Source organism: Aythya fuligula, chromosome 2 (genome assembly GCF_009819795.1).
Source record: "Aythya fuligula isolate bAytFul2 chromosome 2, bAytFul2.pri, whole genome shotgun sequence".
Taxonomy (NCBI): domain Eukaryota; kingdom Metazoa; phylum Chordata; class Aves; order Anseriformes; family Anatidae; genus Aythya; species Aythya fuligula.
Window position 1 is genome coordinate 44,179,005 of NC_045560.1, and position 26,548 is coordinate 44,205,552.

Here is a 26,548-nt window from a genome sequence, read left to right on the forward strand (position 1 = left end):
AGCAAAAAGATTAGAGAATCATGTGTTTGCATGGAGACAAAACTAATTTTATATTTCTTGTAATAATCTGTTACTGTCAAGCCCTTATTTTGAATATTTCAAGGGAGAGGAAAATAGCCGTATGCCAATTTAGGTAGTTAATGATATTTCACTATCCTTTGTTCAATGAACAAACTGAACAGAATCCTTTTTAGAAATCAGTTGGTTTTGTTATTCATTTTTATAAATTATTGATGCAATCACAGAAAGCCATTATTGATACAACAAAACTAGTATGTAAATATGTATAATAACCTACATGTGACTACTTAGCATTTAAGTACCCACATTCTTGATTCAAAAATCAGGTGATAGATGCATTGCAAATTTGCCACAATAGGGCTTCTTGTTTGCATTAATTGTTCCTTTCAGACGTCAGTGCTACATCCTGTCATTTCAGCCTTTAAATAGGCAATTATTTCAGACCTACTCATTTAAAAATAGATAAACAATACTAGTGAAGAGTTGCTTATTTAATAACCTGTGTTTCTGGTTAGGTCTTTCACGAGCAGGCTGAAATACTAGGACATTTCTCGTCACAATGCTCTTACCAAAAATGTTCTGCCAGTTTAAATGCATGATGCTGTTTTCCTATCCAGTGCTGTTGCTTCAGTATCTGTTTCACTGAGATAGTCAGGACTGTAAATAGGGTGAAACTGTTTATACAGTTAATTCACATGCTTCACATAAGGGTAAGTAGTGTTACCATTGCAGAAACTGCATGAGGCAAGAGAAAAATCCTTGGCGTTCCCTTATCAAGAAGTTTCGAGTAATTAAGTATTTTCAAATTAACTAGAGGATTTTTGTTCGTTCATTTGTTTTGTACTGCCAGATATACCCAAACTACCTATTTAGCACGAGGAAGCATTTTTACAGTTGTATTGCTAATTCTGCTTTCATATATTTTTTTTTTTTTTTTTGTGGGTAAAAGTTGTTGTTTTTGCTCTGTTTTTCAGGGTACTTTTGATGATTACTTGGAGTTGTTTTTACAGTTTGGCTATGTGAGTCTCTTCTCATGTGTTTATCCACTGGCAGCTGTCTTTGCAGTGTTAAACAACATCACAGAGATATATTCTGATGCCTTAAAAATGTGCAGAGTTTACAAGCGCCCATTTGCAGAACCCACAGCGAATATTGGTGTTTGGCAGGTAATCTTTCTGTTTCCTTTTTAATCATGTATTTTAAATGAAGTTCACCAAATTTATTTAAGCTGTGTTTGATCGTCAGCCACTTCTGAAGTTTAATAAATATTTTGTCATCTTCAGTGCCTTAGGATACTATTGAACTGTGTTGCATTTTGTAGGATTTTCAACCACACATTATTTTCAATTGCCTTTGAAAAGAAAAATCCTATCATTAGTCCCTGTGTGTGTGTGTATGTTGTAGTCCTGTTGCAATTCCAGCAAAGCAAAGCTGCCAGATCTGGTGCTCTACAGCAAACGTTTTTCAAAAATATTAACATCTGGTGCAATCTCAGAAGCATGTAGCTCATCCCATGCAGTTTAAGAAAATTGAGGAATGGTAGGTAAGTACTTGGATTCCTGAACCACGCTTGTCTATGCGCTCTTGTGGGTACTGGTGCTCAGGCCTGACTGATTTTAAAATTTCTTAGTAGATCTGCATGCAGGAGCAGTACTTTCCTGTACAGGTGTACTCTATTTTAACAAATTAATTACAGTAGTTCTTGGGTTAAGAATTTTCTGTCCTCAGTTGTTTAGCCATACAATTTTGTTAGCACCAGCTAGTTTGGGGCCTGCCAAGTTGAGTACATCCATGAACTATTTCTAATGAAAAATACCCCTGCAGAACTCCTCCAAAACCAGAGGTGTTTCTGATAAAAAGGAAGGATATTTAGTCGTATCCAGAGACATTGGCTGTAACAGCAGTAGCCTGATGAGTGTGAAGTAAGCTGGAGGAAATGTCTAGGGGATGATCTGTGGTTTAGTGTTGTTCAAGATTTCTGATAATACATAGTAAAGATGAAGGGTGCAATAAACTAATAGACAGTTTAAGTTAGAGATATTGTAAATGTTGAAACAAATGGAAGATGAGAGATGAAATCAGGAAACATTGAATGAAATGTACTGTGAAAACATGCAAGCCAACTATTCTGAGCAGTGTTTGTTAAACATGTACACAGAGAATAATGAAGTGAAATTATAGCAAAAGTCTTATAATACTAAGTCATAAAAATGTAATTTGTAATCTGATTGTGTTGTAACATTTAATGCATTTTCACAGTCCAGTTCTGTGCTGCCAACATCTTGATGGCATTGACCCAGAGGTGTGACCACCAGTTAAATGAGGCTATGGTCATTAAGTCCCAAGCATAGCTGCAGGTATAGCATTTAGTTTTGCTAGAATGGCTTGTTTCAGTCTAGTAAATAGGCTGAGAAATTCCAACGCTAATGCTACAGTGATGAGATTTTTTTTTTTGGTAGTATAGGTTTTTAAGCAATAGTAGAAATGCAGTTGCTTTGTGAATGAAAAAAAAATGACTTAAGTTTTAGTCATCTGTTTTATGTGGGAAGTTAGAGCATTGGCTGAAAGATATCTGTTAAAGAAAAACTGGAATTATTTTGTCAGGTGAGCTGAACCAGCAGCTTGTTGTCAAAGAGAAAGTTACTGCTGCTAATTCGTTGTGACAATGCTACATTTCAGTATCAGTCTTGCTCATTCCAGAGAGGGCCTTGCAATAAGTAGCCATTATATTGCAAAAGTAATTGTCATGCTGTAGTAATATTTTCAGACGTTTTGTGGGAGCTCTGCTGGCAAGAGCTTCTCAGCCTTATGCAACCGCATGTGTTTAAATGTAAATCTTTCTTTCAACAAATTTCAGCTTGTATAACTGGTTGTGATTTAAGAAAGCTATTCTGAACCATCCTTGCATTTTCTCGTTACTTAACTTTCAGAAGAAACAAAAACAGAATGCTGGGACTATAGTTCCTCCAGGAGTTTTGTTGCCTTTTCCTTTATCTTGAAAGAAATACAGTATTAGGAGTGTAAATGTAGATGAATTCACCATCTTTCATGTGCTCAGATTATGAGTTGTGAAGATACCAAGGATTAGGTTGTTTTCCTGACCACTACTTTTTTTGAGGATTATTCTGATTTTTTTTTTTCAGGAGATGATTTGGCATTACCTACATCTGGGATGTTAGCAGTCTTTAAATAATTTCTTGAAGTCTTTACAGTACTATGGTGTTGTGGGAGAATGCTGCTTAACTTCTTCACAGCAAATACACATACACACATAGAGATGTGGAATTAGAGAAAAATTCAGGGCTACCAGGTGGGCTTTGTGGTACTGCAGGCCTTGTTGTGGTCTTACTGTTGCCTGTTTTTACAGCTGACAAAGTCTAGTTGAATTGCCAAAAAAAGTTCTATATTATAGAAATCAAAAAATGAAAGGAAAAAAAAATGAAATAATGGGTTTTCTGAGCATTTAATGAAGAGAGAGCGAATATCTAGCACAGTTTGGAGACTGGTAAATTAGAGATAATGGCCATAACTATGAATATATTTGTGTTTTATTTCAGTTGGCTTTTGAAACCATGAGTGTAATATCGGTAGTTACTAATTGCATACTGATCGGAATGTCTCCACAAGTGAATGCCCTTTTCCCAGACTCAAAAATGGACCTCATTCTGACTGTGGCATTGGTAGAGGTAAGTCTGGCCTCAGATAACATTCAAACATGTTAGTAGCAAACAACATGGACGACTGTGGAAATGATGCCAGGAAGATTTTCTTCCCTTATTTTAAAAGGATTTTAGCATTTTCCCAACCAAAGAATTGTTTCAAAATACTGCTTTTTATTTTCTGTGTTTTCATGTATTGTGGATGATATGCCATACTTTTTCTGTACATTCCCAAGATCCTGTTTATTTGTTGCTTCATGTCTTTAAAGAAGAATTTAATAGTACTGTTTCAAGAAGCAAAATAACCTTATTTTTGTGAAATGGATGTTTTTCTACCTGGTTTGTGACTCCAGCACATTTATAAAAATGTCCTGCATCATCTTTATAAATGTTTCCCAGAATGGCTGATCTGAAACAAGTACGTATGATGACTGTATGTATGCTTATAATAACATTTGGGCTTCGTGTTTTCCTAATTTTATGGAGTAAACACTAGAGTGTCTTTCTTTTTCAAGCAAATGACTGGGCATTTTATATCATAACAAATTGTAGGACTTTTTCCTTATGTCTCTTTCTGTTCGAGTTTTCTTGTATTGCCTTGCTTCAACTTCAAAAAATTATGCTGTTTTAACTTTTAGGAATTCAATTATTTTTCTTGTGGCAAAAAATCTGTGTTGTTTATGTGTAGTTGTTCAACTGAAATGCTTTATAGAGGTGTAGCAGCAGCAGGTAGGTACTGCTGTGTTGTTCTTACAGGTGTTACAGGTTCTGCAATGACTTATGCGCTTGCTTGAAGTTTGCAGAGTTAACTCTAAGTGTGAATCACTTGTCAACTGGTTTACTGAAGTTTGAGTCTACAGACAACAAGACAGATTTTTTTCTATCACGTGTGAACATCTGCATTAACCTCAGTGAAATATTTTAATGTAAAATTAATTTGGCAATTTAAATGCCACATTATAATTAGTTCATTGCTGGATAATGTATCCAGAGGTCATATCAAAACTGTGTGACTAAATGTGAGCAGAGTGAAGCTATAATGTCAGGCTGGCTATCTGGTATCTGGGCAGGCCTCTGTTTCTTGGTAGGTATAGGAGAACACAAGTATTTTTCCTCCCCCAGTTTAAGTTCTGTTTATATGTAATCCTTTACTGTGCTGCAATTCCTGTATTCTAACTTGGAAGCTCTTGGAGTTCCTTTTTAACAGTGCATTGCAAACAAATTATCTATAAATCCTATGGAAATGAGGATTTAAAAAATGACTAAAGGAAAGGAAGAAAGTGTGGAGGACAAAGGTAAATTAGTACTGAGGGGAGAAAAGACAAGAATGTTGTTTTATATCAAGAAGAAACTTTGGCCAAGGCTACGAATCTAGAATTAACTACACTGTATGAAGGGGCAAGTAGAGACTAATGCTGGATGAGCCAGAGGAGAGGAAAGGCAGCTGTTTGGTTATAGAGCAGTCAACCTTTCTCTTAATTTTTCTGGTTAGTAAAAATAAGCCTCATAATGTTCTTGTCAGAAAAGGTATAGTTAAAAAATAGCTTGAATCAAAAGTGTGCTTGATACTTGTATAAGTACTCTGTTATAATCTATCTACTGTTTCTGTGTTGTTATAAACTGTTTATTATCTGAGAAACAGAAGACAAAAAAAATAAAAGCAAACATAGAAGTCTTACAGTACCCTTTAAGGATGCACGTTTCTGCAGCATAACAAGCCATATGACTTTTGAAATATTGCTGCTTATAAACAATTACAAAACTCTTGAATGTGAAATTTAAAACTTCAGCAGTCTCCTGAGGGACAGACCTGCAGTGTATTTTAAACAATATTTAATACCTTCACAGGTTTCTTTTTGGGAGAATCAGAATAGCATGGGTCATATAATTTTGCAAGATATTTTATAACATAAAATATGAAGTTTCTGGAGTCTAGAAGAGTTCTCCAAAGTGAAACACATTTATATATAGTTTTTATTTCAAAAAGCCATGTGAAAGTGATTACAAGAAGCATGGCTTCCACTTCTGTTGAAGACAGTTCCATTGTGGTGACAGTTATACATATTCTCAGTTACAGTAAGGAGTTCTTTTTTATCAGTAGTTATGTTGTACATATTTCAGGTTAAAACACTGATTACAAAAGGTAGAAGGAAGGAAAGATGAGTAGATGTTGTAGGACTGCAGCCAGTTTCAGCAGCAGCATGGATTTTTGGCAGCTTAAAGAGATGGGTCTATTTTTGCCTTCTTCCTGGGTATTTATTTCTATTTTATCTTTTACACTGGCACTTTCTTTTATCTGGTACACGATGAATCAGATTAAGAAACTGATCTGGCAGAAGCTGTCTGACCCAGTTCACTGGTGAAAGGGAGAAGGGCAGAAACAACAGTGCGTGGAAGACAGGTTTGCCCTTTATAGTAGTGCTGCAGGTTTGTGCTGGATTAAATTGTAGAGCTTCAGCACCACAGCCTGTTCTTCCTTTAAGTATTGCTTCATGCCTAAAGTAGGAGAGGAGCACAAGTGTCATGCATTTGCACTATTCCCATGCACCTTTACTAAGCTATATTAATGATTAAATTGTGCACTTTCAGAAAAAATGCAGGAACAGAATATATCACTCTCAGCCTTTAATACAAACCTGGTTCATCTAAAGTGCGTCAGTGTCAAGGTAGGAAAAAAATCTGTCACATGTGCCAGGGTGTTGATAGAAGAACATTTCAGATCACCTAGTAGAGATTCTGCACAGAAACACAGTACAGATGAGTTATTTTACTTTCTGGTGTTTGCTGCAGGTGGGTGTGAGAATTTTATGGTGTGTTTATGCTATGTTGACAATGGCTTGGCAGGCGGTGTGAAAATGTTAGGGAATAGAAGAAACTTAGCAAACTATATATTCTTTCACATGTTCAGTTGATGGGGTAGCCTACTTCAATCTTAGTTGTTGTTAAATATTTTAATCAGGTTTAAGTAATTGAGATTCCATTTGAATAATTATACCTCTGTTTGATGCAAAGCTAGACAGAAAAAGGACTGATCTTACCAAAGCCAAGCATAAGTAGTAGTAGCAATGTCCAGATTTTTTATTTTTAATTTTTTTATTAAGTACTTGGTAACGATGGTACTAATACTCTTTCAAATGGAAATGTGTTTATGTGGCAACGTCTGACACCGCTCACTACAGATCTAATGAAGAACATGTGGTATTCTTGTAAGCATTCTGTACCAAGCCCTTACAGATTTATGCAAAATAATTTTTCATTAACACCATTAAATCTACTGCTGCCTACACTCTTTGTGACAATACATGATCAAAGTAAGTGCTAATTAAATATAATAAAATATCACGCATTTTGTAATAAATAATAGCATCAAAATAATAACATTTAATAATAAAATAAAAAATAATAAAAACAGTGATCTTTTTTTCTGAACAGTTGACCTATTTTCATCAATCCAACATCTGCTTCCATGGCAACATGATTTTGAACCAGGAGCAGAATCATGAAACTCCCCTCTTTTACTTATGGGCGGGCACTAAATGAGTGAAGCAAGTGCTGTTTTCAAACAAAGAAGTAGGTGTATGTCCTTAAAGCAGCAAACAAGCCCTTATTAACATCCTGTTGAAGTGATTATGTCCCATAGTTGGTTTAGTTCAGGCTCAGCTGTATATGCACACTTTTGTTGTGAACCACAGGTGCAAGGTTGAGCATTCTGAGCAAGCAAATGCCTGTGCTCATGTGAGACTGTTTCCAGTCACCTCTCTCTTCTTGCGCTGATTTGTGGGGGGGAAAAAGATTCGTAAAGAAATTTGGTGAATAGTCAGGGTGTAGGTTAACATATGATATAACCTTAATTCTGCAGTGCTTTTTGCTTTTTTTGTTTCAAAAATTGTTAGTGCAGAACTTTGTTCTTGATAACCATTTCTTTTTAATTTAGAATCTCATAAATTTGAAGAATGTTAATTAATTCACTTTCAGTACTACTCTGAAAGCTGGGTTCCAGAGATCAGTTCCATGTACAACTCCTAGTTGTGTGTGTGTATATATATATATATAAATATATTTTTTAATGGTCCATTGATAGAGGTGCTTTGAAGCAGTAGCTATAAATTACAGGTTTATATCAATGTATCCTGAACTCCAAAAGTAACTCGTGTATTTAGCACTCAAATGTAGTAAACTAATGGAAAACTTACAGCCAGAGGTACATGCAGTTTGGATGCTTTACATCACATAAAGGCATTAGCTTGGAAATGCTGTGTAATAACAGAGGGCCCTTTTGATAGCTGTAGTATAAAACCTGATCTTACAGTCTACAAATAGAATCTACAAATGTGATTTTGGGAATAATGTATAATGCCATCAGGTCTCGTATAGATGAAAATGAGAACCCTAGCATAAGTACATGAATGGGATATTTGTGGCAAACATGGTTTAATAAACAGCCGGGCTATGTGAATTTGATTTCATGGAGTCCTCATAAAGTTTGAATTATTTGTTCATGAGCTTCGTGTGTGTGTCAGTTCTGTAAGAGGTAAGGAGTAGAATAAGAGAAGCAACCTGTTCTTAGGGTTTGTTTTTCTCAGTGAGGAAAAACCGACAGTCCATTTATCAAAGGGTTGAAAGCAGGAATCAGAGCTTGCTAATAAAGCAGAGAAGTTCGTGTTCTTTTTAAGAGTTATAGCTAATCCTAAATCAAAGTGGTTGAAGGGTGCCTCATACCTCAGCTATTCTCTAGCATTCAATTTTATTGTTTTTCTTCATCCTGGTGTACAGTAGAAGCTCTTTTGAGCACTCCTAATGTTACAGCCTCAACACTCAATCAGCCCAGCAGTAAACTTGGCAGTTGTTTCTGAAATAATATACCAAAGGATCTGGAAAACTCTATTAGAGCCAAGCAGTTTGGCTTGTAGAGAGTAGATGAAAAGGTATATTTATCATCTGGTTCTAGGTAGCATCGTTATCTGCTTTCAAGATAACCTTGGGAGTTATTAAACATAGCATCCAGAGTGGAACTGAAAATCTTTTGAATCCATTTCCTAAGCAAAAGCAGTTTTAGGTGTCTTGTTAGCTTCTAGTTTTCCCCTTATAGTCTTCAAAAAAAAAATCCTGAAATGTTGTGACAAACTTCAGTGATTTATGGTTCTTTTAGTGATAAAGCGTGTGTGTGTGTTTTATTTTTAAGAAACAGTATGGGATGCCTGCATGAAGTTCAACAAGGCCAAGTGCCGGGTCCTGCACCTGGGGCGCAATAACCCCAAGCAGAGCTACAGGCTGGGAGAGGAATGGTTGGAAAGCTGCCAGGCAGAGAAGGACCTGGGAGTGATGGTGGATAGTCGGCTGAATATGAGCCAGCAGTGTGCTCAGGTGGCCAAGAAGGCCAACGGCATCCTGGCTTGTATCAGGAACAGCGTGACCAGCAGGGCTAGGGAGGTGATCGTCCCCCTGTACTCAGCTCTGGTGAGGCCGCACCTCGAGTACTGTGTTCAGTTTTGGGCCCCTCGCTACAAGAAGGACATCGAGGTGCTTGAGCGGGTGCAGAGAAGGGCGACGAAGCTGGTGAGGGGCCTGGAGAACAAGTCCTACGAGGAGCGGCTGAGGGAGCTGGGCTTGTTCAGCCTGGAGAAGAGGAGGCTCAGGGGTGACCTTATCGCTCTCTATGGGTACCTCAAGGGAGGCTGTAGCGAGGTGGGGGTTGGTCTGTTCTCCCACGTGCCTGGTGACAGGACGAGGGGGAATGGGCTTAAGTTGAGCCAGGGGAGTTTTAGGTTAGATGTTAGGAAGAACTTCAGTGAAAGGGTTGTGAGGCACTGGAACAGGCTGCCCAGGGAAGTGGTGGAGTCACCATCCCTGGAAGTCTTCAAAAGACGTTTAGATGTAGAGCTTAGGGATATGGTTTAGTGGAGGGCTGTTAGCGTTAGGTTGGAGGTTGGACTCGATGACCTTGAGGTCTCTTCCAACCTAGAAAATTCTGTGATTCTGTGATTCTGTGATTCTATGATCTATTTCTCAGAAATGACATACATGAATAGCATTATGACAGGGTGGGACTGAGGCGTGGTACCATATAGAAGCCTTCTGCATATGTGGAGCAAATAGCTTTGTCTAGGGTTCAAGAGATTGCAGTTCATCAGATATGCAAAGTACACGTATGTATTGGTAACTTCACGTGGCAAAGAAATAAAAAATGTAGAAAAATACATTAGTGTATTCAGGTATACGTCCATTGACACTAATGGAGTTCTAACAGTGCAAAGGGCAAATAAAACAGCTTAGCATAGAGCAATTTTTTGCTAAATTATTTCTGCATTTGTGACAGAAACTACTTTAAATGTATTAGTTGCATAGTTTCACATACAGAATTGTGTAGGCTGGAAAGGCCCCGTGGGGGTTATTTGGCACAACCTTCTGTTGAAAGCAGGACCCTCGATTAGGTTATCCAGGGCCTCACCAAGCTAACCTAAGGCTCATTGAACACTTCCAGTGAGGGAAAGTCCACCCCTTCTCTGGGCAACATCTTCCAGCATTTAATTGTTTTTATGGCAAAGAATTTACTTTTTTCTTACAGCAAGACAAAAAAACCTCTGAAGCATCTTGTGGCTCATGGCTTCTTGTCCTTGTGAAGAGAGCAGCTCTGTCCTCTCTGAAACTACTTGATAGGTATTGGTAGACTGTGATTAGATCCCCTGCACCCAGCCTTCTCTTTTCGGAGTCAGACAAACCCAGCTCCTTCAGCCTTTCTTTGTATGCCACGTTCTTCAGCCCTCTAATCTTGGTAGCCCTCCAGCAGGCTTCCTCCAGGTTTTCAGTCTTTGTTTTCCAAGTTGCCAGTGCCACTTGCAAAGAAACAAGAAGAGTGTTTTTCATGTGTGCTCATCTCCATGTATCTTTCTGTCAGTTGCAGTGTGTATTCTTTCTTTGTCCTTAATGTAATTCTTTAATTAGAGAAAATAATTGAAATAATTTATGGGAGCTGTTGGACAACTCTTAACTTCCCTACTGCTGAAATTTTTCATCAATAGTCTCCAGGTATTTGCCTTTCCATCTGCATCTAATTTTCTGGGGCATTGTAGCCTTTTAATACCGATAATGCTTATTTACATGCACGCATGTATGCGCCTCGAGGGCGTTTCATTTCTAGTGTCTGGTTGGAATGCTGCTACTTCGTGTGTATTATAAATAGTTTGTCATTTTTCAGGTACAAATGTAAATAGTGTTTACTGATAAATATTTGATGTGTGGTTTAGATTTCTGTCTGATAGCTTGATTTGACATAAAGAAGTTAACTATAGGAAAAAACTATTAGCTCTGAAGAATAAATAATATCTGGGAAGCTATGCATATGGTTCTTCTGAAATGTTTAATGATAAGGTACAAATGTTACTGACAGCTTTACAAATCTTTTTTAAGAAAATACTTAGTAAGCATACTCGTCAGGTATATTATTCTAGTAACACAGATATCTTAGCCAAGACCCATCTATGCTTGCAATTGTGATGAAAATAGGCAAATGTAGAAAGATTAATGGAAAAATCTCCCTTATGTAAATTGAGTAATTATTTGGTTCACTGATGTATACATACATGAAATAATTCTGCATCATTTCTAATTCTGCATGTTAAAAAAGGTTAATCCAAGCCACTGGTGATTTCAATTAACATATTGTTTCCATTTACAAATACCTCTACCTCAGTTGGGAACGGCTTAATATACATAAGAAATCAAATCTAAAAGTCCTCCTTTAAACAAAAACATAAAAAGGATGTTTTCATTTTTAATATTGTACAGAATGGTCATTTGATTTTATATTTGATGCTAGACAGGTAAGCAACTACAGTTCAATTTATTCCTTAATGCGCAATTGTGAGCGATTAAAAACAGTTTTTAATATTTTCAGATATTTTAATTTCAAGCTGAAGCCCTGTGAATAGTTATCAGAAGATGCTGGGTAGTGTTGCTGTAACACCTTGCTGGAAGTTTCTAAAGGTTGCTGCAGTATAAAAACTTGAAGTGTACTGGTTTTTCAGTTTGTTTGACAATATTTGAAGAATAAAAATGAGCTCAAATTTCTATGTATTTTATATATGCTGTGCTTAAATTGTAGGTTTAGTTTGAGTGTAAAGATGTCGGATATTTTAGATGTGTTAGCCTTCTTTGTAACAGGGGAACAGATTGCTTCTCAGAGTGTTTTTTTCTCACCTCAGTGAGAGGCTTCTCCTTTCAGACGGAAGGAGGATTTATAGATTTCTCTATTTAAAATTGTATAAAATGCTTGCTGTGAACCAAATTCTTGCAACCATAACAATGAGGTCAAAAAAATGTCAGTTTTGCTGGTTGTCTGTGAACAGGGAATATGTTTAGTTCTAAAATGAAGCTTTATCACAGATCTTTTTATTGCCACCTAGTGTCTTTTTTTTTTTTTTTTTTTTTAATACTCATTCTGATTTAGTATAAACTTGGTTTTGGTCATCTAGTGGCAAAAGCTTGTCAAAATGAAAACAAACATTAAAAAAAAATCAAAGGTCGGGGTAAGTTTGATGCTGGTTGCATTTCCTACAGAAATGTAAATGCATATTAACATCTATTTGTTCTTAAGTAGTCTGGTAGTTTTTACAAATACAGATTTTTTTTATTTTTTTTTAAATAAATAAATCAAAATGGGCTAGTAGTGTGCTCAAAGACATGGCAAAGCTAGGTCAGATCATAGGACTATCTAGGCCAAATTCTGGCAGAGGCCCAGGGAAGAGTATATTAGTATAGCTAAGTTTGTAGTCATTCTTCCTCAGAATTAATTCCCAGGCTTCAGTGATGTCAGCCTTTTTAAGGACCCGTTTCATTATTGAAAATGAACTGGCCAGAACTGCTTATGAAAGCATATAAGCATTTTTAGAATGGCATATCTACTGTTTCAAAAGACCTTTGATTATTTTATAGTAAAAGCTAGTTAAGTTAGGGAACTACTGTTGATGTACTCCCAGCATAATAAATAATTACCATGGATCTTGGTTCTACTGTTTTTTTCTAGCTTTTTTTCCAATTCTAGATGCTGTCAGGGTGATATAACAGTGGAGGTTAAGAAATCAGTGCCATAGGAAGCACTCTAACTGGAAATGAAATACAAGGACACTTCTCATAGAAGCAGAGGTAGCAAAAGGGGAACCCTCTTCTCTTGCCATCAGCCAGGTGGGAGCAGGAACTGGGAGCTACAAAAGGTATCAGGTTCTACTCAACTGGAAGACCTGAACTTTCAAGAAGGATCACAGCAATATTTTAGCTCATGTGGGGGTCCCTTCAGTAATTGCAGCAGAAATTATGGTCTTCTAGGCATGTACCATTCCTCATGAATCTAACATTAGCTGGTAGTTAGTACTGTATTTTTAAGCCATGGAAGGCTGGATGGGGAAAGATACCTTAGGAAGTCTTCCAGGAAGAGAAAATATTCCTTAACTACGCTAATAAATGCTTCAGAACTGTCAACCTGGAAAAATAGCAGGAAACGACTGGGTAGGAGTATATTTTTTATTTTTTTTCCCTTCTGGGATTGTATAAGGCTGCCAAAATGACAAAACTTCAAAAGGGAAGATGAATAGGGAGCGATTGAAGACGATTACAAGACATTTTAAAGAACCTTTAAGAATCAGACTTTCAGATTTCTTTAAAACCCACTTAGCATAATATTGCCCACAAAGAGGTTTCCTTTCATGGATAAATGTTTCTTTTTCAGCTCAGTCGTGATCAGTATATATGGCTTCCTTGCTGGCAGTTGGAAGTTGAACTATCAAACAAAAGACAAATTTGATACCTATTAATATTCATTATTTACCTTCTACTTGGTTGTTTATTAATTGTTTAATGACAAGATGGAATATGAATATTCAAAGCTGCCTGCCTTCACAACTATTCCATAGGTTAGTTTAGCATTTCAGGAAACTGAATTATTTTGTAAATAATGTATTAGCTTATTCAGTTAAAGTATTTATTTATTTATTTTGCTACTGTGGTATTTATAGTTGTCAATGCAAGCCTGAATAGTGGATAGTGGCATTAGCTAGAGAATATGTATAGCTTATAGGATTCAGAAACCGTATTTCCATATATCTGTGATGTAGTTTGCAATCACATTTTTGGGGTATTGTTCTTACTAGATTTCCTTCTGAGGAATCGCAATGTTCTTCCCATTTCCAAAGTTTAACATAAAATCTTTGACCAGGGAAGTTTTTTTTTTTTTTTTTTTTTTTTTGTAATTTGAGGATAAATCCAATTTGTTGTTTGTTTCCCTAGACCTCTGAGAGTGAAAATGAGCAGCTCTGAGCAGGTAAGGAAATCCAAAAGTAGAAAATGCAGGGTTTGCATCTGTAGTTAGAAAAGGAATGGAGAACAGAAGTTCAATAAAAATGTCTCAAAATATCAGGAGAAAACCAGTCATACCTGTGCTAGAGCCTCTGTATTGTCTGTTACATAAAAACATCTCTCTTCTGAGAGAGTTGTCATGATGTAATAGCATTGCTTGCATGTTTTCCAGTTTTAAAATTGGAGAATAATATTCTTTTATTTATTATTATTTTTTTTGCAATGACTACTGACACTGTTTGGTCTTGGAGTCTTAATTACTTCTGGATCCACTTTTGTTTTCATTTTGCTAGCTGTATTATACACCTACTCAGTGTTGTAGATGCAATTAGTAGTCATTTATTGGGAACTTGCTGCATGAATTCTGGAGCCTTTTGTTAAAAATGAGCTAAATTATTTGCTATACTTTTCCCCTTCCTGCCTCTCTTTAGAATAAGTTCCAGAGCATCATTTGCTTTTTAAAATCTGGAGTTATTAAAATAAATAAATAATCCATTATTATTATTATTTAAAGTGTTGAGAACCACCTGACACAGTTAACAGATTCTGGAACTTAAATTGTACAACAAAATGCCTAATTGGACTGAAAAGCTGTTGTACATATATATATTTACTGGGCTCTGAAAACATTTTATTGATCACAGACTGAAGATGGTCATGAGTCATGGTGTAAAGTAAATGTCAAAGGAATTGGGCTTAATTACTTCATTTTGCACTGTCTTTATCTTATACTGGAAGGAAGTGTCAATCCAGAAAGTCACTCTTACGATCAGAAGAAATTAGTGGTGTGATCCATAAATTTTAGAGGGATTTTTCATTAACTGTGGCAGCGTGCAAGTAGCCTGGTATGTGCTATTTTCTATTCCAATACCTTGAACAGTGCTTTTGATGTCATGGGAGATTGGTAATGCATTGGTAATTGCTAAATTTCTACAGTGAATTTCTACAAAAGATATAGTTAGAATCCACTGAGAATTCATAAACCGTAATAAGTTTGATCAAGGTTAGTTTTAGTCAGGATTTATCAGAAGATATAAAGTAAGCGTGTATGTCTGTGTGTGTGTGATGGGGATTACAGCTAAACCAATATCAAATACGAGGGCATCTTTTATTAAACTTGAAATATTATCATCATGTTTGCAATACTCGAGTTTCTCATCCCAGTATTTTGTTCTGAAGTTCATAACCATTGCGAATTATTGTGCGTGAAACTTGTTTCAAAATCTAGTGAAATAGGAATAAGCAGTTCATTTAAAAAAGTGTTTAAATTTTTACAATTATATCTTAGCAAATAAAGTTAGTGAGTTCAAGTACTTTCTCGTCCTAGCTTCTAAAAAGCTTAATTTTTAAAAAAAGATGACTACACCAGAAGTATTTTAGCAGATAAAGAATTCATGCATCGTGAAGAGCAGTATGTTGGAAAAATTGAAGTATTAGTTTAACACCAGTTGCATTTGGCAGTTCTGCTTTTCTTCCTGTGTAATTATAGGAACTAGAGGGGCAAGTAGGAGAAATTGAGTATTACAGTAATGTCTTTCCAATGGTTCTCATGCCAGTTCAACAAGTTTGGGGGAATCTCTATATCTATATCTATATATATTTAAAGCATACTAACATGTGTATGGAAAAGATTTGAAGGTTAACTCCTTAGGTGTGAATAGGGAATCCACTACTGATACTGTGAAGTGTTCCTGTTAGTCCTTGTGTTTCTGTTTCCCTCCATAATTACAGGAGACTAAAATTACTTTTAAATTTTGACTGCAAAGAGTACTTAAAAAGCACAGCAGGTAGTAAAAATGGTATGTGGCCATATTCTTCCCCCTGGAGACAGCAGATGGAAAAGTGACACTGGCATCGTAACATTAGTAAGTTTGTTAATTGAGCTTCCTAAGTTTGGGTACTATCATGACCACATAAAAACTGACTTTGGATACGTCAGCATGGATGGGTGGGTCTGCCTTTTTAGGACTTCTGCTTTGGGTTATTTAAGCAGATACTTTAAAGCTCCATGTAGCACAAAATGTAATTGCTGGTATCCTAAATAGTACTGACTGCATGCTCTTGGGGACTGCACAGTTTTTGTGTCAGTATGGCTGAAATTGCAAGCTGTGAATTTGCTGAGTGGCAGTAGAGCTTTTTATCATTTTGTCTTTCTGTTTTTTATGAATCTCCTCTTCTCCTTGTTTTTTAAGGTGGAGTGAGTAACAGTGATGGCAGCCTGTTCTTCTCTGCCGCCCTCTCTGGTCATAGATTACACTTTGAGAGCTGTAGTTTTGCAGTTTAAGTTGAGAGAAAAAAAAAAAAAAGAAAAAAAGTACAGCAATTTTTCAAAAGCCATATGTTGTAAGATATCTTCTCAAGTGTCAGAGTACATACAGCTGTATGATATATTTCTGAAAATTTTAGCTAGCAAAGCTATTTACTACAACTGCCTTTCAAATACAAACACTGTAGAAAAAGGGGGTAGGATTGCGGCTTCCCTTGCAGTGTCAGGTTGTATTAATAATTGCAGCTACATCTTTGCTCAGCTTCCCTCCGAAGACATCCGAACTGCAGAGATGCTGCAAGTGATAGGAGCATAATCTTAGAAGCCATAAAATGAGACAGATACTTCTTTTGGTCCCACAAAGGAATTGTGGCTAATGTGTAAAAAGTGTAAAAAGTTGCTTTGTGGCTCGTTAAAGTTTGGGAGAAGACTTACAACTTCACCGACTACTTCAAACAAAAGAAGCTTCCTGTCCTGTCATTTTCCATTAGTGCATTGTCTAGAGATTTTGCCTTGTATATATAGAATTTATAACACACAATGATAGCATAGTTGTTTTTTTTTTCCTTTTTTTTTTTTTTTTTTTTTGTTATAAAGTCAAGGCATAAAATGTAAATTCATATTAGATTCTTTGTACCTTACTAGGCACCATCTACATCTATGAAGCATCATTTTGTCATATGTACTCCTACAGCAGACTCCATTTCCTATAGAAAAGTTCAAGCACATCCTATGTTGTGATGCTCTTTTTAGCATGCAAGAAGGTTTGTCTTATCGTCAGTAACGTGCTGATTCTTCTGACTTGGTGTACACATCTTTCAATGTGTAGCTGTTTGTTTTTCCTGAATCTTGGGTTTTTCAGTAAGCCTATTTTTTCAGTGTATCAGGATTGCTGAGTTCTATTCCTGCTCTTGAGAACACTCGGATTTCTCCTTGCTTGATGTCATCTGCACGGTTTTTAAGCGTGTTTTCCCTTTCAGTCACACAAATTGTTGATGAAACTATTAAACGAGGGTCTGATCCAGCACAGATCTTTGTAGGCCCCCCCAGGACAGTCCTTCCAGGTTGACAGTTGCTAATGATTACTGTTGGAGGATTTTTCTTTCCCAGTCAATTGTGTGCTTTCCTATTCAGCAGGTTGATTTAGACTGTTGTGACATTGAGACTACTATCAATCTTGTCAGACTACTCACATTTACTTTTATTGTTGCTTCTCAACCCACGTTTGAAGTTGTAAACACTTCAGCACTACAGTTTCCTTTGTGAATCGTTTTACAAGGAATTTCAGAAGTGTACGTTAATGTAAAAGATTGGTTTCTAGTTATCTAACAAATGACAACAAAGGATGTGTTATGAGTCCTCTGCCACTGTTTTATCTATGATAAACAATCAGTGTTACATCAAGTTATGTCTGTGTTAAAATGTGTGCGTGAAAGGTTAAAAATCACACAGAAAAGGTTTACAGAGGCCAAAAAGTTAATTATTGGTTCTTGTGTTTTGAGACAAGAACTGTTTCAATTTTAAAAGCTTTTTTTTTCTTTTTGTATGTATGATGCCTTTGGACCATTGTTAATGGAATTAGAATTTGCTGGATTGTTGCATTAAAGGATGAAGGCAAGTATGTGTGTAGGAAGATTTACCCATATTTTCTTATCTAAAATCTATTTTATTTTATTTCAAAACTAGGTAGCATGCTAGTCATCTGTGGTAACATCATATTTAAGAATATTAGACAGTCAAAGGTCTGGCAGTGCTTGGAGCTGATGTACAATTTCAGATGAAATTTCTGATGTGCTCACAGTTGGTAGTGTTTCTGTTTTCAGGTCACTGGCTAGAGTTTAAAACTAGAGAATAAATATACCTATGGAAGGGCAAGAAAATCCAGTGGCTTCCAATGAAAAGACCACAAAGCATTCACTTAGGATTCTGGTAATGCTAGTGTGGTGGAGTTTATTACTTATGTATTAGTATATTTCTTAAATTCTTAAAATCTGGAGAATTCTGTGGCATGATGTGAAATCTGTGGAATTATTTTTATATCTTTGTTGACAGTCCTGTTCTTTCTTGATTATGTTTCTGTCCCTGGATTTAGTAACTAAGCCATGCACTCAGGTGTAAGAAAAGTGAGCTTGTCACCTTGAATGGATAGATTTTATCTTGGGGAGTAGGAGGCTAAAAACTCCTGAGTATGGTAGTAGCTCTCGTGATTCTTCTGCCACTAGAGGTCTTATTTGTATAACACTGAAAAGTATGCTCGAGAAGATTGCCTTGAGACAGCTTTCTGGTGATTCGTGTGATCCAAGAAAAACAGAGAACACATATGGAAGTGTGTGACATTGAAGAAATGGGTATCAGATGATGAAGTTAAGAATGTTATGAATTAGCAATTTGATATTGCTGGTTCTTCTAAATTCGGAAAATGGAATGAGAGATTATATCTCAATCTACAATTAGATGTAGAGGCTGATTAGGAGTAAGAAACGATTGGAGAAAATAAATGAAAATATTCCATCCAATATGTTTTTAAAGAGGTTTGCCATGAATCTGAGCTGTGTTTAAAGGATCTCTTTACCAGAACCATGTATGTTTTGACATCAGTTGCATTATCTTGGTTTCTGCTTTTCTTTTGCTTTTCATCACAGATGAACGTTTATTTATTTTAACAGTTTGCAGTAACATGGAAGATATTTCCTTGGGAATGTGCTTAATATGGAATGTGCCTCATTCACAGAGCCTATGATCCCAGTGCAAGTATTCTCTGTTTCCTGTTCATAAAGCCTGAATCATAACGGCAGCATATAGCATCTCTTTTGGCACTTTTCAAGAGCCTCTCTTTTGTTTTTAAACATTGTTTGGCAGTTGCTTGGCTTGTCAGTGCAGGATCTGTGCAGACAGCTTTCCTGAAAACTGCTACTAGCTTTGGGGTTTTGCATGCATATGCACTTAGAAGCAATTTTTGTAAAACTGAAGTTGTTGATTTGATTCTGTTCTTTTGTGTAGAAGTCCTGCAAATTTTGTTTAGTGAGTCTGAAGATGTGGAATGACATCTGCATGTTTTTAGTCTGTGATTAGCAGGTATGGAATAATGTAGGCAGTAGGGCTTCACGGTGTTTGAATACTCCTTAGATACAGTGTAAAAAATAAAATGCATGTAACTTGGCAGCAAAATTGTTGGTTATGTACCAGAGTTTTACTGGTGCTGGTAGTAGTTACACAATGGGGAGTTTAAAGGGAAGTTTGGTGTAAGGAGGACAAGAATATTCCCTTTTAATCCCCCTCGCCCAAACAAAACCAAAAACCTTTGAAAGGCAAATTTGTATTTTGAAACACCCCCAAAAAAGACTAATGGTCTATTTTTTGTTCATCGATACTTCTTTTCCAGAGGAAGCCACTTCCTTGGAGGTCTAACAGTCCATACTACTGCAAAGCTGTGTTTCTGTGCATACGATGCCCTTCTCATTTGGCATAGTGTCTTGGTGTTGCACTGCTGTGGCAAAACAAATGGTAGCATGTATCGCCTTTCAACACTGACTTGCTTTTAATTGCTGCAGATGATTTTTTTTTTTCCTTCTTCCTGTTGTCCCATGTGTCTGCAAAAACTGGACAACAGCGACTGCTCTCACTGAGTGTCTCTGACAGCTGTAAGACCCAGATGCCAAGTTCTGGCTCCCAAGCCTTGACCTCTTCTTTGGCTTCTTGTCTGGTCTTTTGGCTGGCTCCTCTGCCTGTTGCTGTGGCAGCTGCAGAGCTGTCTCTGGAGCCGATAGATGCAAAGCAAGCTCATTCAGATTCTGCTTCATTGTTGGCAGTGCCACTTCTCTTAGACTTAGCTCTGTGAGAAATATCTGTGTAAGTGTATTCTCAAAAAGAGAATTCTCAAATTGCTGCGATACAAATACCGATTTTTAATTTTCTTGCTCCAAATAGAAAGCGTTTGGCTCTGCATTACTCGGAAGTAAAAGTGCTCTTCATATAAACATATGGCACAAGGAATAGTGATTTTCCATCCCTGACATTTTTGTTTGGCACTAGCTTTCTGGATAAAAAGAATGGCAGCACATTCATTGTATTGGAATATTTCAGCAGCTTTGAAAGGAGCAAGTATGTCTGTGAACGTGGTTGAAGAGACTTGAAAGGGATGTGCTTATTAATTTGAAGACCAACATGTATTTAATGTGTTACCTGTTCATGCATTTGGTATGAGCACCTAAGCATGAAAGGAAACTAAGCTGGCTTGAAAGAGGTTCAGTAGTTTCTAGAGGGAGGGGAAAAGGCAAATGTGTGAATACAGACAGGCTGCAGGGCTGGGTAGTGAGCCTATACCTTAATTTAGGTGACTGAAACTTGTAAAAAGAAAACACGAAGTACAATATTCTCTTTCTTTTATCTCAGCAAAAACAGAAGTTTTAATGTCCAACAAAAGCGTCTATTGAAATGCAGGATCATTAGAGCCAGATTTACCAGTGAGAAAATACAAATAAAGGACTAATGATCTTAGAGGTGAAACACTGTCTATGACTTCAGCAAAACTAGAAAGCAGGACCAAAATACAATCCTTCAGTGAAGATTACATGGTTGCACTTCGGCAGAGGATGTGCAGGGTTTTAGGAAAAGCTGCTGTAACTAGATAACCTGTCAGTATGTTTATCTGCTTCTATTTCAGAGCGGAAGAGACGGTCATAAATACTGGGTAGAGGAATGTAAACTGTTTCAGAGCATTTCAATTAAAAAGATGAGGGGGGGAAAAACAGGTTTGACCCTAACTACTCGCAATATATTTGAACATAAACATTTGTCCTCAAACCACTCCAAAATAGCTGTGAAATAAACAAAAAGAGAGTTTCAGAAGGGCCAGTGTTCCATCTTGCTGGAGGAAACTGAAAAAAACAGATACTCCTTATATCAACGATCATCCATATACATGACAGTTTGGGTACAGATAAGTTGGATTTGGGTAGTTCCATATGCTCGTGTATTTTGGGGACTCAAGGCAATCTATATTATTGTATACAGAGTTAATGTTCTTTGCTCCTGTGAACTGCAGAGAGACAAAGTTTGCCATGTTCTCAGCCTCAGCAGTTTAGAGAGAGAGAGAGAATTAAATAAAATAATTAAAAATTTCAAGATGAAATGTGGATGAGTCATTTCAATACTTGGAGCTCTTCATAATTAGGGAGCATCAGGTGCATAACTGTACAGAGGCTTGGAGGAAGAAAGGGCTAGATCAAAGCTCTTCTGGTTGGAATTATTAAAGCATATTTGCATATCAGTTAATAATTTGCCATAATTTGTACGGGTTCTATTAATTTTCTAAATCCCTCCAGAAATACACACTGTAATTTAAACAAGTAACTCCATACTGTAGCAGCTTTCTAATTTTTACCATTTAGTTTAAACATTAGTAATAATAATAAGAGTACATTTAATACTGTAAATAGGAATGCTGAGATTTTTACTTTAAATGCAAAATCAGTCCCAAACAAATTTAATGTTAGTGATTCACGTCTCTTAACGAACATCAAAATTCTGAAGTTTTGCAGGACTTTGAATGTTATTTTCTAGCATATTTGGATAGTTTTCTTTTTATTGCCAGTTCCCAAAATAAAATTTCATCCAGACCCACCACCCGATCCAAGGTTCCAGACATTCCCTTAATAGCCTACGCATTGATCCACTGACTATTGGAAATCTTTTAATGTGATTCCAGGTTTTGAATCTGTGTTGGTGCATATTTAAATGTAGGTTTCAGTTTAGGTCCAGCTCTGTATATGAAGACACATAACAGAAAACTGCCTTTATTTTGCACAGGAGACATCTTTTTAATGCTGAATACCATAAATGCTGGGCATTCTTTTCAGATTTCTCTTGTATCTGAGATATGAGGGGAATGTTATATTGCTTACAGAGTTTTCTTTTTCTCTTGCTTTTTTATTACAGTGTTATTGCCTCCCGTTGCCTACCAGAGAGCGTTGGCAACCAATTCTAAATGTATGCTATCCTAATTGTATATAGTCTGTCTGCCACTGTTTTTGTTGCTGTGTTATTTTTTGTTTGCTTGATTTATTTATTTTTTTTGGTCAATCCTCATTCAAACCCTCATCTAGCTTGAAGCCATCCTGGCCTCTGCTAATCTATTTTTATCTGCTAATTGGTTTTCCTGCTGGAGGGAATCACACATTGTAAAGGGAGGTACTGATTTGTCTTGTCCGTGCATGATGTTTTTGTGGCTTGGTGAATTGCCACGTTGTTTGGTAAAAACTGGTTTATTTGAGAATATTAGCTGCAGATACCTTGGATCAACTAAAGTGTAACTGAAGGAAAAATTGTAATGCAACACACTTTAAGAATTTCATAATCATGAAGTGAGATAATTGATTGCAGTATGCAGTCTTGTGCGGATACGGGGGAAAATTTTTAACAGAAGGATGTAGTTTTTTGTTTGTTTGTTTGTTTGTTTGTTTTTTAATCCAGAAGTATTTGATTGATACATGTATTCTTGAAATTGGTTGAAATTGGCACAGTCAAATTTCTGTATTTATGAATTAGGGAACTGCACTTGAGGAATGCTTTTTTTTTTTTTTTTTACCAGAGCCAAGCATGGGGAATTCAAATTCCTCATTTACATAACTTACATTATAGAATAAATATAAACATCTTACTTGGAATTTGATCAGCCTATTCTAGCCAATGTTGCCTTCTTCTCATAGATGCCCAAGGTGATCAGCAGTACTGATTTGTACTCACGCTCGCTTCTACCACCAAGAAGTTTATAGACAGAATTCATTTTTCTGGATCAAGTTGCATGTTTCCACTCCTTTGTCAGAGGCAGTATCACTACTAATCAGTTGTGAGAGCATTTCTATATCTGTAGCAGTCAAAATGAGTTACTTTATATATATTTGCTTATCTAACTTGAAATGGAACAAGGGCATATGACCTTCAAATTCTGTAAAGGTCATCTTGGAATAACTAACATAAAGATACCCCAGTACCCTTGGGAAATTACTGTAAGAAAAAGTAAAGAAAGGATAGAGTTCTGAAATACTTGGAAAATGTATAGTTATCATTAAAAGAGGCCCAGTGCAGTGCATGATCCAGGTAATATACATTATGTTAATGACTGTAGGAGTTGCAGAACAGAAGCAATATAGTGAGTTTAGCTAGCTGATGTATCTTTTAAATTAAATCCTGAAAGCTGAAGTTTGTTGTTGTATAGAAATAATTTATTACAGACCCTTTAATACACAAGATTATTTTGAAATTTTCTTTGTATTAGAGCCTCGTGTGCAAGCCCTTTTACAACGTATATCTTAGAGATCATGTATTTGAAATGGAAGCTCCATACATTCACCACAAAGTTAGTTATTTCAAATATTGGGTCAAATGCATATTTGACCACTAAAGCCTTCTGTACTTCCACTTTCATTATTGTGATGATATTGCAATTAATATAAATCTGTTTGTTAAAAGTTCTACACAGATAGTAAAGGGTCATGTATGTGGTGAACAGAAAAATGTTTGTAGGGAATTGTGTATTGATGACTTTTCCACCTATTTTTCCCTAACTGATAAGCTTTTCTTTCTTTCCCATTTAAAATTGTGAGAATTGTGTTAAAACTTTGGTTAGCTCAGTTGCATAATGATAGTTTATACTATTCCAAAGTGGTACACAAATGTTAGTTTGTTTAAACTGTAAAAAAGTCTGTAAGACAGATGTATAGATTGTCAAGCTGATGGTTAATTAGTCAAGGTTAATAAAAAGGAGAGGTAGTATGTTTACAACCTGTTAGCAAAGAGAAAATACAGCAAGTGGGATTGCAGAGCCACTTTATAGGACAGAGCTAATTATGAAAATGGAGTTTATAATGAGAAAGATAATTTTATAGTCCAAGTGTGGGTTGTCTCACTAAGATATAAATTGGCAGCCTTTTTTTTTAACTGTATCTTTTATTTTCTGAAGGTGTATACTCCATAGGTCTTCTAGTACTTAATATTTTCTGACTTAAATGCAGTAATGGGTTTACATCAGTAACACTGTTTTGTGGAGTGGTGATTACCTGTGCAAACATAGGACATCTTCTCAAGATTAGGGTTCATTAAGAAAAAAAAAGTTAAAGAAGTTAATGTATTCTTAATAGCAGCATGTTCTTTTGGGGCTACTAAAAAATAGTAACTCTATTTTTGTAAACATCTTTTTGAAGTTGTTTTGTCATTTCACACTGATAATTCCTTGTGAAAATCTTACCACGTGAAAAAATGAGTCGGGTTTTGTTTGAATTGGACATTTCAAATATTTTATGAAGTACATTTTGGTATATGTTATTTCGTTGTAGCAATTTGTTCTTTAACAGTTTCTCTTTTGAAAAACTCTTGAGTTCTTCCTGGAAGACTTTCGTTTCTTACTGAGTGACCCCATGCGCTTAGAGCTATAATCCCTGTTAACTAGAAGATGTATTGAGGAGTTAGTGACTTGGCTTTATGTTGTATGGGTTCCTCCAGGAATCCATCATTATCTTTACTTGCAAAGTTATGCTGCACAGGATTGTTCATAATCTTTGCTCAGTAGATGGCTGGTTTTGTCTTTCAGCTACAGTTAGTTCATAGTTCTTTTTCCAAAATAACTTTGAAAAGCAGGATGTATAAAATACATAGTGATTTTTAATTTTATAATAAGGACTTTTAAGTTTGTTACAATGCTGCTTTTTATATATCATTGTTCAACTTTTAGTATTGAATAAATCAGAATGTTACTTACATCAACTCCAAAAATAATCTTAAAATGAGAGAGAGACAAAGTTTATCTGGACAAATGCCGTTACCTCAAAATTTAAACAGCGGTTTCATTTTTCTTTGGGTTGATCTGATTTGTTTCTGACTTTTAGTCTGAGGAAGTTACAATGATACCAGCATGATGATTTGGTGCAATGATTGTACCAGTGCACTGCACAGATCAACATTGTGACAGTCCTTCAAAGCAACATAGGAGTATCTCCAAAGAATTATACTGAAGTAACCCTAGCTGTATGAATTCATGCTTTATCCCATATTAGTGTTACTTCTTGATTAGACAAGCTCTGAACATTTCTAATGTTGCTTTGGAAGTTGCCCTTTCTCCCTGCTGAATTACCAGGATGCTCAAAACTTCAAACAATTTCTGCCTGTTTAGTGTTAAGTACTTTAAATTCTTTCTCCATCATCATTTTAGCCATATTCAGGATATAAAGTTTCTTAGCATTGTTTGGGAAGTGGGGATTTTGGTCCAGATCAGTGGACAAATGTACTTGCATTTCATACCTTTATCTATAGGATAATTTTATAGAAGGTTTTTTTAAACAATAAATGAAGGAAAAAATCCCAAAACTTTAAAATCATTTCAAAAGAGAACTTTAAAGTGGTTCTGAAAACTAGTTCCAATTGTAGAGTTTTTGAAAAACAAAGGCAAATTCTTACACTTTTTGTTTTATACCTCCACAGACATAATTAATAATTTGCATTCCTTTCCACAGATGTTTCCCTAGTGACAGGATGTTTGGACTGCAAAAAATAAACTCAATGAAATTTGACCTAAAATAGTTTTAACAGGTAGATATTTATTGTCAGCAACGACATAGGTATGGTGCTGGAATAAAGAAAATAATGATTTTGTACATTGGAGAAGACAGAGTCTGTAACAGCTTGAAATGAGTCATCTGAGCATTCAGCAGAGTTTTTCACTCAACATCGAAAGCTTTTTGAACAGTGCACACAGAACAAGATCTATTTTGTTGTTGTGTGGACACACTATGTTTGGCAAGACATGAAAACTAGGCTGCTTATCCTTTGAGTAAATAACACATTTTAAGCAAAGAAAAGTATTTTAATCATTTATGAAAGTAGGTAGTGATCCCACGTACATCACTGTGTTATCTCAGCAGTTGGGAAAATTGCCTAAACACAAATAAATGGTCTGACAAGGGCCAGTGCTCTGTTTCATTTTCCCTTTGCAGGCATGTTTTCTCCTGTGTTTAAAAGTACGTGGAAAAATGTATGATGATAGGTTTAGAAGTTGATACAGGGGAATTAATTTATTCCTTCCTGTTATCTGATACGTACTCATTTTATGATAAATGATAAGGTTTCTGTGAACGCTTTTATAATACAGCTGAGATGCTATTTTAGATCCCAACTGTGGGAAGCAAACTTTGGAAAAATCTTACATAAGCAGACGGGATGTCATTTGCTCTCCTTTTCCTCTGCTTGACACTGAACTGACTCT

General features: G+C 36.0%; 1 protein-coding gene across 1 annotated transcript in view; it reads left to right on the forward strand.

Annotated features, from left to right (window-relative positions):
- ANO10 (anoctamin 10) overlaps positions 1-26,548 on the forward strand; it is a 118,144-nt gene that overhangs the window by 19,389 nt on the left and 72,207 nt on the right. Inside the window, exons 10-11 of the mRNA XM_032181727.1 lie at positions 996-1,187; positions 3,579-3,707. Of these exons, the coding sequence (XP_032037618.1) occupies positions 996-1,187; positions 3,579-3,707 (321 nt within the window). The remainder of the gene's footprint in view (positions 1-995; positions 1,188-3,578; positions 3,708-26,548) is intronic.